The 16770-nt window shown below is 42.2% G+C and overlaps 1 protein-coding gene across 1 annotated transcript in view; it reads left to right on the top strand.

Annotated features, from left to right (window-relative positions):
• ccdc186 (coiled-coil domain-containing protein 186) overlaps positions 1–16770 on the top strand; it is a 58822-nt gene that overhangs the window by 7656 nt on the left and 34396 nt on the right. The window contains exons 3-7 of the mRNA XM_060939929.1: positions 5849–5975; positions 10752–10880; positions 11421–11633; positions 11753–11872; positions 12096–12200. Coding sequence (XP_060795912.1) covers positions 5849–5975; positions 10752–10880; positions 11421–11633; positions 11753–11872; positions 12096–12200 — 694 coding nt within the window. The remainder of the gene's footprint in view (positions 1–5848; positions 5976–10751; positions 10881–11420; positions 11634–11752; positions 11873–12095; positions 12201–16770) is intronic.

Consider the following 16770-nt stretch of genomic DNA (forward strand, 5'->3'; position numbering starts at 1 on the left):
TTTCTTGCGTTCAACTGACAAACTGAGGTTGCAGGTCATTATAACCTGTTGAATAACAGTCAGAGCGACAAAAATGTACAAATAAAAATACTCTGAAATAAAAGTTAAATATCATTCAACAAAAGTCCAGAATGCTACCAGCACTTCAGAATACATTTAAATAGTTTTATCATTATAAAACTAGTGGCCCCGACACACTACTGCCTCCGCTGAGTGCACGTGCGCGCACACACTGCATGTCGGGGCCATGGATGAGTTACTCTCCCTTGATCAACGAAGTCGGTGGGGAATTTGTGGTTATTATCGGTACAAACAGCGCGAATCACAACTTAAATGAGTGCGGTTCAGTTTGACATTGTGAGTCTGTTAGATAAAAATTGAATTTTGTTAAAATCGAAAATTAATATTTAGAGCCTGTGGGCTACAAAAATAAGTCATTAAAGTAGCCGGCTGGACTTAATTGTGTAGTCGGCTGTATGGCCGGCAGCCGGCGCTTGTGGAAAGCCCTGATCACTGGTTAATTTTGTAAAAAATTAAAAATGCCTCAGTAGGGTTTTCAGTATGTCCATTTGTCTAGCACAGACTTCTCTGAGTCCTGAAAATTCTGGGACAGAAAGTTAAATTTCATTTTCCAGACCTGGTCAAGTTTTGATAAAATATCGATTGTGGAAATGTAATGAAATGTTAATTAGCCCCAGGGCTTTGAACCGGTTCAAGGAACGAAAACGAAAACCGGCAACTTTTTCTATTTCACATGGAACAGAAACGAAACCAGAAACTTTATTATTTTTTATGTTCCGGAACAGAAACGCTTATTAAAAATAATGGTAACCGGTTAATACCGGTTTTTATTTCGTTCCTCAATGTTTCCGTAGCCTACAAATAAAAAAAAGTCATTCTTCTCCTGCGCAAGTTTCTATGACCCGCTGGGGTTCACTTCCTGTGTGACGTTCGCTGACTGAATGGAGAGAGCGGGAAGGTGGACTACTATCACGTCTCCACATCTTAAATAAGAGGTAAATATTGCAGTCTATCGTTATTCAAAAACATCAATTTCAAACACGATATCAATATATTTGTCCACGTTAATGAGAGGCTCGCGAACATTAAATGCCGTTAACCTCTGTTAGCCTATCAATGCATAGGGCCTGACTAGCCTTTGGTAACACACTAAACAAATTATCTTTCATTTTTGGCACTTTTTCTGTTTGTGTAGATGGGAAGACATGCTGAGAATCCAAATCGCCAACATTTGAAATAATAATTGTTTTGAATTATTTCTTGTCTTATTTAATGAAGGTTGTAATAGAATTAGCCTACATTTGGCTTAAGCTGGATGAGACAGAGACATAATTTTATAGCCATTTGTTAAACAGCTGACAGGGAACGTAATTAACCGTTCCGGGAACGAAATTTTTTTGTTCTAACCGGTTCGGGAACGTCTATTTAATGGTGGAACCCAAAACCGGAAACTAGGGTTGGGCGGTATTACGGTAAGAAGGTATCCCGAGGTATCCAAAAGTACCAACGGTATCGGTCTCATTACCGTCATTTTAAAAAAATATATAATATCTAAATAAATATGGAGTACATGAGGTCATAATATAAAATAATAAATTGAAGATCATCCCGAATAACTGTGTGATCGTATTTTCACTAATTCTATCAATTTCCTAAAGAAGTTTTCATCGCGTGCAGGGTTGTTTATGTCGTTACCATGGCAACCCTGCGTGACATTTTGGAGTCTGACAGAAAGCTTCGCAAGAGACTGAGACCGGGGGTGTCATGGCTCAGATGGCTAAGGCACCGTACCATAAATCCGGGGGCCCGGGTTCGATTCCGACCCGAGGTTATTTCCCGATCCCGCCTCTCTCTCCCCCACTCATTTCCTGTCTCTCTATACTGTCCTATCTAAAAAAAAAAAAAAAAAAGAGACTGAGACCGCGGTTGAAAGATGGCAAGTCAAGATAACGAGTTAGTGGCAAAAAAAAATACAACATCGGCAGTGTGGCAGTATTTTGGTTTCAAACCAAACGAAAAATCTAATATGTCCCCTAAGGCACACCATAGCCTGGGGTACTCCACTTCCACGAGATCTCTCCAATGAGTTGTGTTTTGAGTAGGTTACATGAGTAACAACAAGGTAAAATAATATAACGTATGACATTTGGGATGTGGGTAATAAACGTTTGAAATGTCATCTACTGAAGAAACGGAAGAAAACATCGTAGCGTAAACTGTTAGGTTTCTGGTGGGAATTAGCAATGCGCTTGCTATCTTTGTTGGGTGTGTTAAACCGTATGGATTTAAGTGGAATAATTGTAAGGAGTTATGTGATCAAGACAACGTTTTAAGCAAGGTAAGGCCATTTGATTATTAATTTCCCCGCCATGGCATGACGTGGGCCCATATGATTTTGCTTTGTGCAGCTATCACGCATTTGAATTAGGTTCGCCTCATTTGCGCTGAAGAATATGGTTTATCGCGCAGTCTAAACGGACTTGGGTGTTGGTTGATTCTTTTTCTTTTTTTTTATTTCCCATGCTTGAAAGGGTATGATCCTGCTCATCGTGTACTTTTTTTTGATGGAGCAGGTGAAATAGTGCTGCAAATGGCGTTTCAACACAGACGTGTAAACGACAGTTGAATGCTATTTTCAAGATGAAGGAAGAGTTGCGTGATGCTTTGAAATATCTCTTAATCCATTCATCAATGTACAAAATTCGCTTTGCTGCTTAATCCATACCACAATGCACACAATTCGCTATGCTGCTTTTAAATAGTACATTTGAGGCATAGGCGCACGTTACACAGTAGGCCGAAACAAAATATTTTTTTTCTCGGTAATACTGTATACCCCGGGAAAACACAGAGACGGTTTAAAGGTATCAAAATTTGGATACCGCCCAACCCTACTGGAAACGTTAAAATTCTGTTTCTGTTCGGAACGAACCAATAGGAAAAAAATTCTGGTTCAAAGCCCTGATTAGCCCCAATATTATCCTCACTTTAAAGTACTGTAGCTAATTTTGGTTTTATATAACTTCTGTAGGGTTTGGTTGAGAGGACCAGTATATTAGGGGCGTAAGGATCATTCCTGCAGTACCTCTGCTTTAAATCATGCAAACCTCAAGCATTTCCTGGTTTGTGGCAAAAGGAAGTTTTATTCACAACTACGCAAAAAAAAAAAAGTAATGGAAATTTGTTATGGAAAAGTCCTAGATTTGTGGTCTAACCAAAGTTTGTGTAGCAATTTTTTTTTAAATCTGTGCTGATGATCAGATGATGAACAGTGTAATATATCTGTCTGCTCTGGTATGCTGGGATCATCTTTTGGCTCCACCAACTAATTTTGCATTTGCTGACAAAAGTGATGCCAACAACGCTACAGTTGTTTCTCAACCACAGGTTAGATTAGATTAGCGTTCCTGATGTTCCTGACTTGCACGGTCTTGCACTCCTCTTTCCTCCTCTTCCCTCTCAGGCTTATCTGACAAGCCATGTGTAATTTAAATGTGATGTTATTTCATCAGCTCTAATATTTTGTTTATCTGAGACCGTGGGAGAGGCATATTGTAACATATTTCAATTATGATATAACATTTGTTATAAATGTATGGCCTTGTTTTTTATATATATAAAATATAATATAAAACACCGACAGAACATTTACTGGGAACCTAAGATCTCAGGTTAGTGTTCACGGAATACAATAAATTGTGGTTTGCTACAGAGCTGAAATATCACTAAAATCCTTTCGCTAAAGGCAATTAGGTTGAACTTCCCTGTATATGAAACTAAAACTGTATGGTATGTTTTTGGACTTCCTGAACTGGCTAGCTTTTTAGCTAAAGGCAAACACATGCCAAAAAACAGCCAAATGCAATTTTCACTGAGGAGAAAATATCTCCTATTAATAGATCATACTTTTGATGATTTTGTTTTTGAAAATGGTTTATTTTTGTGATATGTTTTTGCTATAGATTTATTTTAATGTGTTTGAAATAGGGCTGCAACAAGTGACTATTTTGATAGTCAAAGAATCTATTGATTATTTGATCGAACAATAGATTATTCAGATTATGTATCAACCAATTGCCAAATAAGTCTTATTTAGTATAAATACGCAAGTGATTATAGAAAATCGCACACGCTGATTGGTCAAGAAATTTGGACTATTTCTCAATAATCACCTCGAGCGACTCGGCAAAACGGCAGCCAATCACTTTGTCACCGTAAGTGAGAAAGCGTTACAAATTATGAAAGAAAATGCTGTTCCTAAAAACATTAAGGATGCTATGAAGTTTGGTCTAAAACTATTCAAAGGTAAGGTGGAATTTTGATTTATTTTATCAATTTGAAAACAAAGTATTTTATGTGACTCAGCATATTTAAGTGACGATCCTGTGCGCATTACGTTTGCATGCCGCTTTTGAAGATCGAAATAAATTATTTTTTTTTAAATAATCACCTGTGTATTTATACTAAAACAATTCTGTCTCAGGCTCAGTGAATCTCATCTCATTATCTCTAGCCGCTTTATCCTTCTACAGGGTCGCAGGCAAGCTGGAGCCTATCCCAGCTGACTACGGGCGAAAGGCGGGGTACACCCTGGACAAGTCGCCAGGTCATCACAGGGCTGACACATAGACACAGACAACCATTCACACTCACATTCACACCTACGGTCAATTTAGAGTCACCAGTTAACCTAACCTGCATGTCTTTGGACTGTGGGGGAAACCGGAGCACCCGGAGGAAACCCACACGGACACGGGGAGAACATGCAAACTCCGCACAGAAAGGCCCTCGCCGGCCCCGGGGCTCGAACCCAGGACCTTCTTGCTGTGAGGCGACAGCGCTAACCACTACACCACCGTGCCGCCCCGGCTCAGTGAATATCTGTTAATAATTGTTAAATAGCAGTTGGCTCTTAAATTTAGCTTGAGGTTGTTTTATGCGTGTGCTGACTAACAATGAAGATAATAAAGATGAAGGCATTTTCATTCAATCTTTTAATAAACTTTCCTGCTGATATAAAAGAGAAATAAAAATTCCAATATCCATTTTTTCCTGTGAAAAATTAAAACCAAGAATAAGGAAAATGACAGCAATAAGAATATCACAAACCAGCTCTTTACCTACCTAACCACCATAATCCATCCTTGGATGCTAAATTAATTTTGTTGTGTTTTGAGCGAGGAGTTTCTGGTGTGTGGAGTTGACTCCAGATATTTGGGGTTGATACTTTTTTGTTTTCAGCGCCTGGAATCTGGGAATTGACGCTCTTTGGGGTCGACTGTAGATGTGAACCGAATAGCAGGTGACTTGACATGTGGCATGTATGAAGATATAAATATTTTTGTTTTTTAAGAATATTAAGCACTAGCATTTTTCAACTACTTGGAGAATAATTGATTTAAATAATGTCTTTACTTCATAACAGATCAGCTCATAAAGACATTCTGTTGAAACTATTTAATTATAGGAATTTATCAGTTTTTTATTATTATTATTCATCATTGCCCAAACCTGCAGGTACGTTGTTGTTATAGAATTAACACGTCTTATCACCTGCTGTGTTCGTGGCTGTATGTGGTTACATTCCCTTGTGGTTTTACTTTCCTCATTTCCATATGAACACCTGCTTTGCCTGGAAACTGGAGCCAGTCCAGCACTGAGCTGTGTTAGAATCTTGTTAAGGCGCCTGATCAGTAGTCGTTTTTGGACCCTTGTTAAAATTGAAACCCTTCCAAATGGTGTAGACCAAATCGATGACGGGCAGTAAAAACATTGAGGGATGTTTTATAAAGCTGTTACAATAACAGTTGCTTTAATTGTGTGACAGGTTGCTGGATGAGAATAAGAAGCACCAGGAGTTGATTCTGGGTATCTGTTCTGAGAAAGACAGCATGAGGGAGGAGCTTAAGAGGAGGATGGAGACGGAGAAGCAACATCTTTGCACTATTAAGAAGGTAAATTCGTATCACTCGGCATTAAGCTATAGTTCGGCAGCGTGTAGTGTTTTGCACTGACATAAAGTGGCATGTTGGTGGTGATAATCACTATACATTTCCGCTCTAGGCACAGTCTACCGTTGGCTGTGTTTATTTTTCCAGAATGACCACTGTTATTTGAGACCTGGTCAATAACAAAGCTAATAATAGCGACTGATGAATGTAACCGACACTGTGTTTAGCTAAATAAGCCTGATTGTGCCAGTTCAAGATGGCAGACCTGAATAGGCAGTTCATGCCCTCCCTGTGATTAATGTGCTTGTTTACTGAAGAGCCTGCATATGGTGCTGAGCAAGTACTGTACGCCTCTTTCAGGCCAGCCATGGGTTTGGTGAGATTGCAATCTTGTTCAGTCCAATGGGGGCCTTTGTCACAGAGGGTAATAATGCAAATTAAACAGTAGCCCAGGAGGCTTGCTGTGTCTAAAGAGCAATAAGCTGATGATATGGTAATGACAGGAAACTTGTGCGTGTACTATACCTTCATGGCTTCTTATCATGGCTGAATAAGGAGGGGCATCTGTGCTCCATCATCTCACCAGAGTCTTATCAGAGTCATTGACTGCCTTCTTCCTTAGAGAGAGAGAGAGAGAGCAAGGGACATAGATGCAATCTTAGCAAAGCTCTATATATCAGCAAATAACCAACACCATGAACATCATCAATTATTAAAGCTCTTAGGTCCTCTGCATGCTCTTGCGACAAGGCTTTTGCAGATAGCTTTTCGCAGACAGTTGTAATTTATCGTTGAGCGGGGAGTAATAGGCGTGCGCGATGTTATTCACCGCCACAACGCAAGGGGGCACGAAATCGCTAGGAGTAGTTGGTGGGTGTGGTTAGTGGAGTGTTTATCCTCCGGTTACTTAGAATGACTAGAACTGGAGTCGTATAGATGTACGTACTTCCTCACTTCCTCGATCAACCGCTCTTCGTGCTGCTCCATCTTCGCTCGTGTTTTTAAAAATGATGGTAGTGAAAACAAACCAAACCGGGAAAGTAGGGAAGCGGAAGTGCGTGTACAGCGGATGTAGAGTGGACCAATCGGAGCCCTCTTGTCTGCGACGCTGTCTGCGAGGCTTCTGCGGTGGTCACAATTTTTGGGAGGTGCGTGCAGAGCGTCTGCGAAGGGGGGGGGGCTACGCAGACGCCATCTGTGACACCATCTGCGAGGACTGCGTTGTCAGCATAAATTGGCCTTTACTCCTACTGTTGAAGGTGAGAGACACAGACAGGTCAGTGGTGGATGAAATAAGAAGCCTGGGTTCCTGAGACAAGCAGATTTCAGGGTGGGTTTTTTTTGTTTTGTTTTGTTTCTTTAAATTCATGGATGCATGGTAAAGATGTACGTTTAACAAACCTGAAAAAGTGGAAAAACCCTTTCACATAACATTTGGTGTGTGTGTGTGTGTGTGTGTGTGGAGATGTATATAAAACCCCGATTCCAAAAAAGTTGGGACAAAGTACAAATTGTAAATAAAAACAGAATGCAATAATTTACAAATCTCAAAAACTGATATTCTATTCACAATAGAACATAGACAACATATCAAATGTCAAAAGTGAGACATTTTGAAATTTCATGCCAAATATTGGCTCATTTGAAATTTCATGACAGCAACACATCCCAAAAAAGTTGGGACAGGGGCAGTAAGAGGCTGGAAAAGTTAAAGGTACAAAAAAGGAACAGCTGGAGGACCAAATTGCAACTCATTAGGTCAATTGGCAATAGGTCATTAACATGACTGGGTATAAAAAGAGCATCTTGGAGTGGCAGCGGCTCTCAGAAGTAAAGATGGGAAGAGGATCACCAATCCCCCTAATTCTGTGCCGACAAATAGTGGAGCAATATCAGAAAGGAGTTCATCATGGCTGCATAGAAGAAGGGTCCGGGTACTGAACTGGCCAGCCTGCAGTCCAGATCTTTCACCCATAGAAAACATTTGGCGCATCATAAAACGGAAGATACGACAAAAAAGACCTAAGACAGTTGAGCAACTAGAATCCTACATTAGACAAGAATGGGTTAACATTCCTATCCCTAAACTTGAGCAACTTGTCTCCTCAGTCCCCAGACGTTTACAGCCTGTTGTAAAGAGAAAAGGGGATGTCTCACAGTGGTAAACATGGCCTTGTCCCAACTTTTTTGAGATGTGGTGTTGTCATGAAATTTAAAATCACCTAATTTTTCTCTTTAAATGACACATTTTCTCAGTTTAAACATTTGATATGTCATCTATGTTCTATTCTGAATAAAATATGGAATTTTGAAACTTCCACATCATTGCATTCCGTTTTTATTTACAATTTGTACTTTGTCCCAACTTTTTTGGAATCGTGTGTGTGTGTGTGTGTGTGTTTGAGGGTCAGAGATCCTAGGGGGGACACACCCGCTCCTCCAACCCTGCCTGTCCCGTGCCAAGGCAGAGCACGCGGCACCGGTCAGGCCCGTCCAGTCTTGAATGTCATCTATCCATCTCCTTCTAGGCCGACCTCTTGATCTAGTCCCCTCCACTCAGCCCTCCAGGATAGTACATGTTAGACCTCCGGCTCTTGTGTGTCCAAAATAGGCTAGCTTATGTTTGACGATAGCAGACAGGAGTTTCCTTTGGGTGTTCAGTTCCTGCAGAACGGACTCATTAGTTCTGTTCTACCCAGCTAACAGGTAAAATCCTATCTGGTGTGTAGCTATGTTTAAACTATTCCTCTGGCTATTCCACACACATCAGCCGAGACACAAACTGGCTGACGGTGGAACAATTCTCACTAGGTGTGTACAGATGACGGATGATCTTTTCAGAATCAGAAACATGCAGGTATGTGGAGATGCTGAGGAAACCTAGCAAAATGAAGAGCGACACCGTCATAATATACACAGTTACCTTGTGCTTAAACTTCAGGTGAAAAACAGATTTGAAGACCATCTTTTAGGTGTGATGGGAGGACAGAACGCCACATAGTTGGCGGCGTTTTGTTGAAGGCACAAACACAATGTGCTACATCAGTGAAAACATCTGTGCATATTCCTTAGGGTGTACTCGCACTAAGCGATCTGTACCACACCCAAGTGCGTTTGACCCCTAAAGTCCGGTTTGTTTGAGTAGTGTGATCGCTGCATACTGTGCATAGGTGCAGTTCACTTTGACCGCTTGGAAGAGGTGCAGTTCAGTGTGATCGCTAACCACATGGAACTCAAATTCTACAGCGTGTACGTTTCAATTCATTGGAGAATATTTGGGTTAATAATGGGTCTGTGGGGGCGTCGTGGCTCAGGTGGATAAGGCGCCATACCATAAATCCGGGGACCCGGGTTCGATTCTGGCCCGAGGTCATTTCCCGATCCCTCCCCGTCTCTCTCTCCCACTCATTTCCTGTCTCTACACTGTCCTATCCAATAAAGGTGCAAAAAGCCCCAAAAAAATCTTAAAAAAAAAATGGGTCTGTTTCTGACCTTTTAACGAACGTGAATTTGTGAGTAAAGCTGCATCTTGATGATGTCAGCGCACTTGAGACCAGACCATAAAGCGAAGTGTGAACACAGGCCAGCAGGGGAGTGGCAACAGTTACTCTTGTGAGTGGTACAAGGCAGTTGGCCTGAGTGTGAGTACACCCTTAAGGCCTCTCTGCATGCTCGTGCGACAAGGCTTTCGGAGATAGCTTTTCGCAGACAGTTGTAATTTATTGTCGAGCGGGGATAATAGGCGTGCGCGATGTTATTCACCGGCACAACGCAAGGGGGCGCGAAGTCGTTAGGAGTAGTTGGTGGGTGTGGTTAGTGGAGTGTTTATCCTCCGGTTACTTATAATGACTAGAACTTTTTTTATAATGACTAGAACTGGAGTCGTATAGATGTACGTACTTCCTCAATCAACCGCTCTTCATGCTGCTCCATCTTCGCTCGTGTTTTTAAAAATGCCGGTCGTGAAAACAAACCAAACCGGGAAAGTAGGGAAGCGGATGTAGAGTGGACCAATCAGAGCCCTCTTGTCTGCGACGCTGTCTGCGAGGCTTCTGCGGTGGTCACAATTTTTGGGAGGTGCGCGCAGAGTGTCTGCGAAGGTGGGGGGGCTACGCAGACACTGTCTGCGACGCTATCTGCGAGGACTGGGTTGTCAGCATAAATTGGCCTTTAGTCTGTATTAGTGGCCTTAACTAGCAGACTAGCTCAACATTTATTAAATGTCAGCTGCTTCTTTGTAGTGACTTTCCAGGCAGCCAAAACATAGGACTCGGCAGCACAATGAAGCTTTTCTATGTCCTGTGGGAAAGCTAATAAACGTATTATCTGTCTACCACTGTAGTTTTTCTTGTCTGTAAGGACCGTAAATAATCTGGCAGCTGTTTAGGTGTGTTTTCCTTTGTAATTAAAAAGGCAGAAATGAAAGCCAAGTCCCATATTATTTGGTCATGGATACAGAGAGGCTGTAGGTAATAAATTTAGCCACCCTTACCAGGTTATTAAAATTTATATTGCTGATTAGCTGGAAGATATATTGTGTCTGTCATGGATTTTGTAGTGCTTATTGCACAACACTCACTGTGCATATGGTCACGATCTTTGATGTTGAGTCATGGTGCTGTTCCTAGGTATTTAATTGCCTCTATCTTTGAGTAACTCTGCCCTCTCAAACCCACGTTTGTGTCGTCATACAAGGAGTGCTCATGATTAGCCTTGCCCAAGACATTCCTAAGCATTTTTTTTTTTTTTAACTATAACTATCTGGTTTTGTCTTACCAGTTTGAGAGCAGGGTGGAGCAACTACTGAAGGAGCTGAAAGAATCCAAGGACAAACTGGTTCATCAGGACCAGGCAGCTAAAAACACCATTCAGCAGATGCAGAGGGAGATGTCCTACCGCTTTGAACAGGTTAGAGGTCATGACTGTGAACACTGCCACTGATACCATGGAAACAATCATGCAAGATGAGACCCCTCCCCCCCCTTCCCACACAAAGCGCTTTTTCTTCCACAGCGAATCGCTTACTTCTAAACAATGACTAGACTGTGGGTCTCGATCTCTATTTCCTTCATCCTACATGTCTCATTTCCCAAGAGAATATGGCAGTGTTGTCTCTTTTTCTCTCTCATTCATAGTCCCAGTATTGTCTCGTGTTCTGAGCCTGTCTGATATTAAGCTAGATTTGCTAGATCGTCAGAATGAGTGTTACTTTGTATAGAAGGATTCAGTCAGACTGGTCTTCTTTCATGCAAAATTCTCACGTCAGTGTTAGTGAAATCTCTTCCCTGCAAACAGAAACCTCAAACACACCAAAACTTGCAACTCAAATACTGAAAGCACCACAGTATGACCAGTTTCTTGCCACTCTACAAAAAATAATTTGTAAATGAAGATAAAGAGCAATTCAATTATCATAATACATCATGGATATGGTTTTACTCTCTTCAGGCTGGTAAGAAGTGTGAGGAGGCACGCCAGGAGAAGGAGGCCATGGTTATGAAGTATGTGCGAGGGGAAAAAGAGGCACTGGACCTCCGTAGGGAAAAGGAGCAATTGGAGAGAAAACTCCGAGAGGCAACAGCAGAGGTGGACAAACAGGCCAGGAGGGGAAACCAGCTGGCACAGGAGAAAGGACGACTTCAGCAGCTACATGATGCCAAAGTAAAAGCACTCGATTCTATTTGGAATATAAAACAATAAAAACTGGCTGATGGTAAAGGCTGACTGATCTTTTTTAATAACGTCATTTATTCAGTGTGTTTCCTTTCTTGTTCCTGTAGGAGAATGAGATGAGCAGGCTGTCTCGGGAACTAGAAAAGCTCAAAGATGAGATCAACTCTCATATCATCAAAGTGAAATGGGCCCAGAACAAATTAAAGAGTGAGACAGATGCTCATAAGGTAACTTGTATAAACCTGCTAATAGTAATGAAATTCTCTAAAGGGAAATTTCACCTGAAAGAAAAATTGACATTTTTATGTGTAATTTAATACAAACTTATGGCATGGCCCAATCCTAGTCCCGTTGTCAGTCTGTTGTGTCTATTTGTTGTATTATGTTTAGTTATCAATGGTGTGTGGGGTTTTTTTTGTGTTATAATCATTGATATTTCCCTAAAAACAGGACACAAAAGACAAATTAAAAGAAACAACTGCCAAGCTGACCCAAGCGAAAGAAGAGACTGAACAGATCCGCAAGAATTGCCAAGACATGATTCGTACATATCAGGCAAGTCTGTATGGGATGCTTCTTGGAAAATGTGTGTTAAATATTCTAACCCATTGGCACTACTGAGGGTTTCAAAGATCCACTAGAGGACAGTATTGACTGTTGTGTAGTTTGTGGGCCACTGATCTCTGAACCAGGCTTGTCGTACTCGAGTCCGACTCGTGCCCTAATTTTAAGGACTCATGACTCGACTCAGACTTGAGCACTGATGACTTGGACTTGTGCATTAACTGCATTAGGACTCAGAAAATGCAGACAAGAACTTGGATTTTTTTTTCTTTATTTTTTGTAACATGCCATAATAATTTGGCATAAGATATTTATAGCTACATTAATTTTGTACTAATTTCGTATAGGAGTGTCACACCTGTATCAGACTCTCGGGCGCACTCTGGACAGTGCACGCGCCAAGCGGACTCTTGTATGTGCCGTAAATAACTCGCACCTGCACAGGATTAAGGCGCAAACAGCGCGCCTATATATCCACCCATCTATTCATTATCTCTAGCTGCTTTATCCTGTTCTACAGGGTCGCAGGCAAGCTGGAGCCTATCCCAGCTGACTATGGGCGAGAGGCGGGGCACACCCTGGACAAGTTGCCAGGTTATCGCAGGGCTGACACATACCGTAGACACAAACAACCATTCACACCTACGGTCAATTTAGAGCCGTCAATTAGCCTAACCTGCATGTCGTTGGACTGTGGGGGAAACTGGAGCACCTGGAAGAAACCCACACAGAAAGACCCTCGCTGGCCACTGGGCTCGAACCTACTGTAGGATCTTCTTGCTGTGAGGCAACAGTGCTAACTGCTACACCACCATGCCCCGATATAAAAACTGTGAAAATGCACTTACTTTGCAAAGTATTGAGTTGCACTGCTGACACATTACTGAGCCTTATTTACTTGTTTGGGTTCCTGATCCCTGATTTCCTGTTTCTCGTCTTTGATTCTGCCGAGTGTACGATAGCCTGTTTGTGCCTCGCTCAATGTGTTGCCTGTTTTACGATTTTGCCTGCCGTTCTGAATTGTTTACGTGTCTTCATTTGTATTAATAAACACACCTTCTGCACTAACATCCATCTCCCAACCATCTCTGGCAAAGCAGTTTGCACTCCCTGACAGAGAATGCACATTCACCTGTTCATACGTCATGCTCAGGAACAAACTAATGTTAATGGGGCTAAAACAGCCCACCGTCAAATGGTGCGGTTGGAGTGTTTGACTCGACTCGGCTCAATTGAGGTATTTCACCCACGTGACCAAGTCATGTGACACAGCCATTTTGGACGGCACGCTTAAGTCCTTCAGTGCAAGGCGGTATGAGATGGTGGAGACCTTTGCACATTTTAACAAGAAAGTAAGCTGTGATTCGTGTTAAATTGGATCTGTTTTTTATCACAAACACTGTACCCAGCCTTGGTATGGAGCCCTGTTTGTTTATTTCTGTGTCCCGTTTCTTTCTAGCCTCTGTTATTGCGTTTTATGTCTGATGTCTGCTACATGCAACCCTAGACAAATTAACACTGCCTTGTTTCACTGCTCAGATGGGTTAACAAACACTGACCCATTTACTTTTTGCTATATATTTTATCAAAATTGCGTTAACTGATAAACTAACCTGAAATGAAATGATCACTGCAAAGTCTGGAGTACTCTGTTGGCTCCCAATCCTGTCTCTTCACAGCTGCAATCCATTTGGCCCTCTTGTCTGGGTCAGTAGGAAACCGGTAGTGATGTGTCGGTCGCGAACGATCCGGTTCAAAGAGCCGGCTCTTTGAAGTGAACGACGGGAGCCGGCTCTTCGGTGGGAGCCGAATTAGTTTTTTGTCCTTAGGTGCCTCAGAGAGAGAGAGACTTTCACAAAAAAAGTTGCTGTCCGATTGCGTCTTTGTGTTGTCTATTACCATTCAAAGGAAAAAAAGTAGCATGGTGTACGCCTACTTTTTTTGGTTGGGGGGGTTGATGTCATTCACAGCTGCGAAAATACGAAAATTGGTGTAATGCTTAAAGCTGTGGAGCGCAGGGGAGAGGAGTCTGTGAGGCACCTGAGGAGGGGAAAATCAGCTGTGTATTTTATATTGGTAATATAACACAGTTTTGCATTATTTTTGTGAGAAAATAATTTATTAATTGGTAAGTAAGTTTTATTTCTATAGCTAGAACATTGTTACACTGCTATACTTTACAAAGCTTTACAATGGCTACAAAAACTAAAAAATAAAATGGAAAACATCCTATTGATAAATAATAATGTAATTAATTAAGTAGTTAATTGCAGCAATTGAATCAAAAATAAAATCTCAGGAGCCGTTCGGGAGCCGAAAGAGCCGGCTCCTTATAGTAAGAAGAGCCAAAAGAGCCGGCTCCCGAAAAAGAGCCGAAATTCCCATCACTAGAAACCGGTAAAAGGAGCGTCCTGCACGCTGTCCCTGTCTGTTGTGGCAGCCCACAGCACAACAAGCAAACACCATGGTTATTTATAGAGTGCTTACTACAAGTTAATCTATTCTAGGTGTCTGTAGCACGTTTTTTTTCAAGCTGGTTCTCCCTCTCTGTCTGCAGCGTTAGTATGTAGCTTGACGTTCAAAACGGCGGACACCGGGGCATCACGTGACCCTGTGACGTCAGGCGAAATACCTCAATAGAGGACTCTACTCAATTTTCTTTCTTTTTTTTTTTTTAAATGAGTTGGACTTGAACACTAGGAACTCGAGACTGGACTCCGACTCGAGGTTTAGTGACTCGACTACAACGCTGCTCTGAACATGCTTAACTATAGTGTTGCTATACTCTTTTTTTTTTTTTTTTTTTTTGGGTGGAGGGGTGCAACTCTGTTTCTGACATTTGAATGTTTAGTACAAAAGCATACTATAACAGTATGTGTATAATTTGCACCCATTTGTACAAATCTATATCCATAATACAAATAAGAAGGTAGAATTGATGGCATACACTTTTGCTGTCAAGCTGATGCCATGGATGGCTGCCTCGGTGTGTTGGTGTGCGTTGTTTTGTTTGTAAACTCAGTTCAATGCTGCAATACTCGAAGCTCTTTCACCAGAGAAGAGCTCTTGAACATCAGGGGAACAACTCCAGTGGACTTATTACCAACATTTCTAGTGTCATCCATGGAATTATTGGACACTCTGGTCATAGGTGCTCTCACCTTTGCTCACTCGGTGAGATGCTGGAGGAGAGCAAAACACGCTGGCACACCTCCGTTGGCGTGGACTTCGCACTCCGCTACCTGCGATATTTCTCTCCAGCGTGCGCTCATTGTGCAACAAACTGGACGAACTCCAGCTGCTGAAACGGGGACTTTTTCTACATCTTCCATTTTATGCTTCACAGAGACGTGGCTATGCAGACTCGTACCGGACTCTGCGCTGCAGCTTGCTGGCTGGCTTCCACTTTTTCAGAGCAGACTGTAACACAGATCTCTCCGGCAAAACAAAGGGCGGCAGAATCTGTTTTTATGTAAACAGTGGCTGGTGCAGTGATGTGTCCGTGATCCTGCAACACTGTTCTCCTGACCTGCAATCATTTTTCATTAATTGTAAACCCTTCTACTCACCCCTTGAGTTTGCTTCATTCATTCTGGTCAGTATTTACGTTCCACCGCAGGCCAACATGCAGAACGCACAGCGCATGCTGGCTGACCAGATACTGGGTGTGGAGCAGACTAACCCGGACTCCCTAGTTATTGTCCTCGGTGACTTTAACAAAGGTAACCTCAGCCACGAACTACCTAAATACGAACGGTTTATTAAATGCCCAACCTGAGAGGAGAATATTTTTGCATCGCTGCTACACTACAGTTGACAATGCCTGTCACGCTGTCCCCTGCGCTTCACTAGGCCACTCTGACCACATCATGGTCCACCTGATTCTTGTATACAGGTATAAATTAAGGTGAGGAAACCTGTAGTGAGGACATCAAAGATATGAATCAATGAGGCTGCGGAGAACCTTCAGGCGTGCTTGGACTGTACAAACTGGGATGTGTTCAGGACTGCTACCGATAGTCTGGATGAGCACATAGAAGCTGTAACATCCTACATCAGCTTCTGTGAAGACTGCTGCGTTCCCTCACGAACCAGGGTGAGTTACAATAATGACACACCCTGGTTCACAGATAGGCTCAGGTTGCAAAAGGAAGAAGCATTCAGAAATGGGGACTGGAACAGGTTTAAAGAGTCTAGGAACAGGTTTAGTAAGGCGATGAGAGATGCTCAATGGCTGTACTCTGAGAAATTCCAACGCCAGTTCTCAGCCAACGATTATGTCTGTCTGGAAAGGGCTTAGATAGATCACTAACTACAAACCTTCAGCCCCCAACTCTGTTAACGACTTGTGCCTGGCCAACCAACTGAATGAGTTCTACTGTCGCTTTGAAAGATGATGGGACTGTCCTGATATCGTTTCATCCTCCAGCACCTGGACTCCCCAGGAGCCTATGCTAGGATCCTGTTTTTGGATTTCAGTTCCACCTTCAACACCTATCATCCCAGCTCTTTTGCAGAACAAGCTCTTCCAGCTGAGTGTGCCCGACTCCACCTGGAGGTT

Source organism: Neoarius graeffei, chromosome 14 (genome assembly GCF_027579695.1).
Source record: "Neoarius graeffei isolate fNeoGra1 chromosome 14, fNeoGra1.pri, whole genome shotgun sequence".
In the NCBI taxonomy this organism is placed as follows: Eukaryota; Metazoa; Chordata; class Actinopteri; order Siluriformes; family Ariidae; genus Neoarius; species Neoarius graeffei.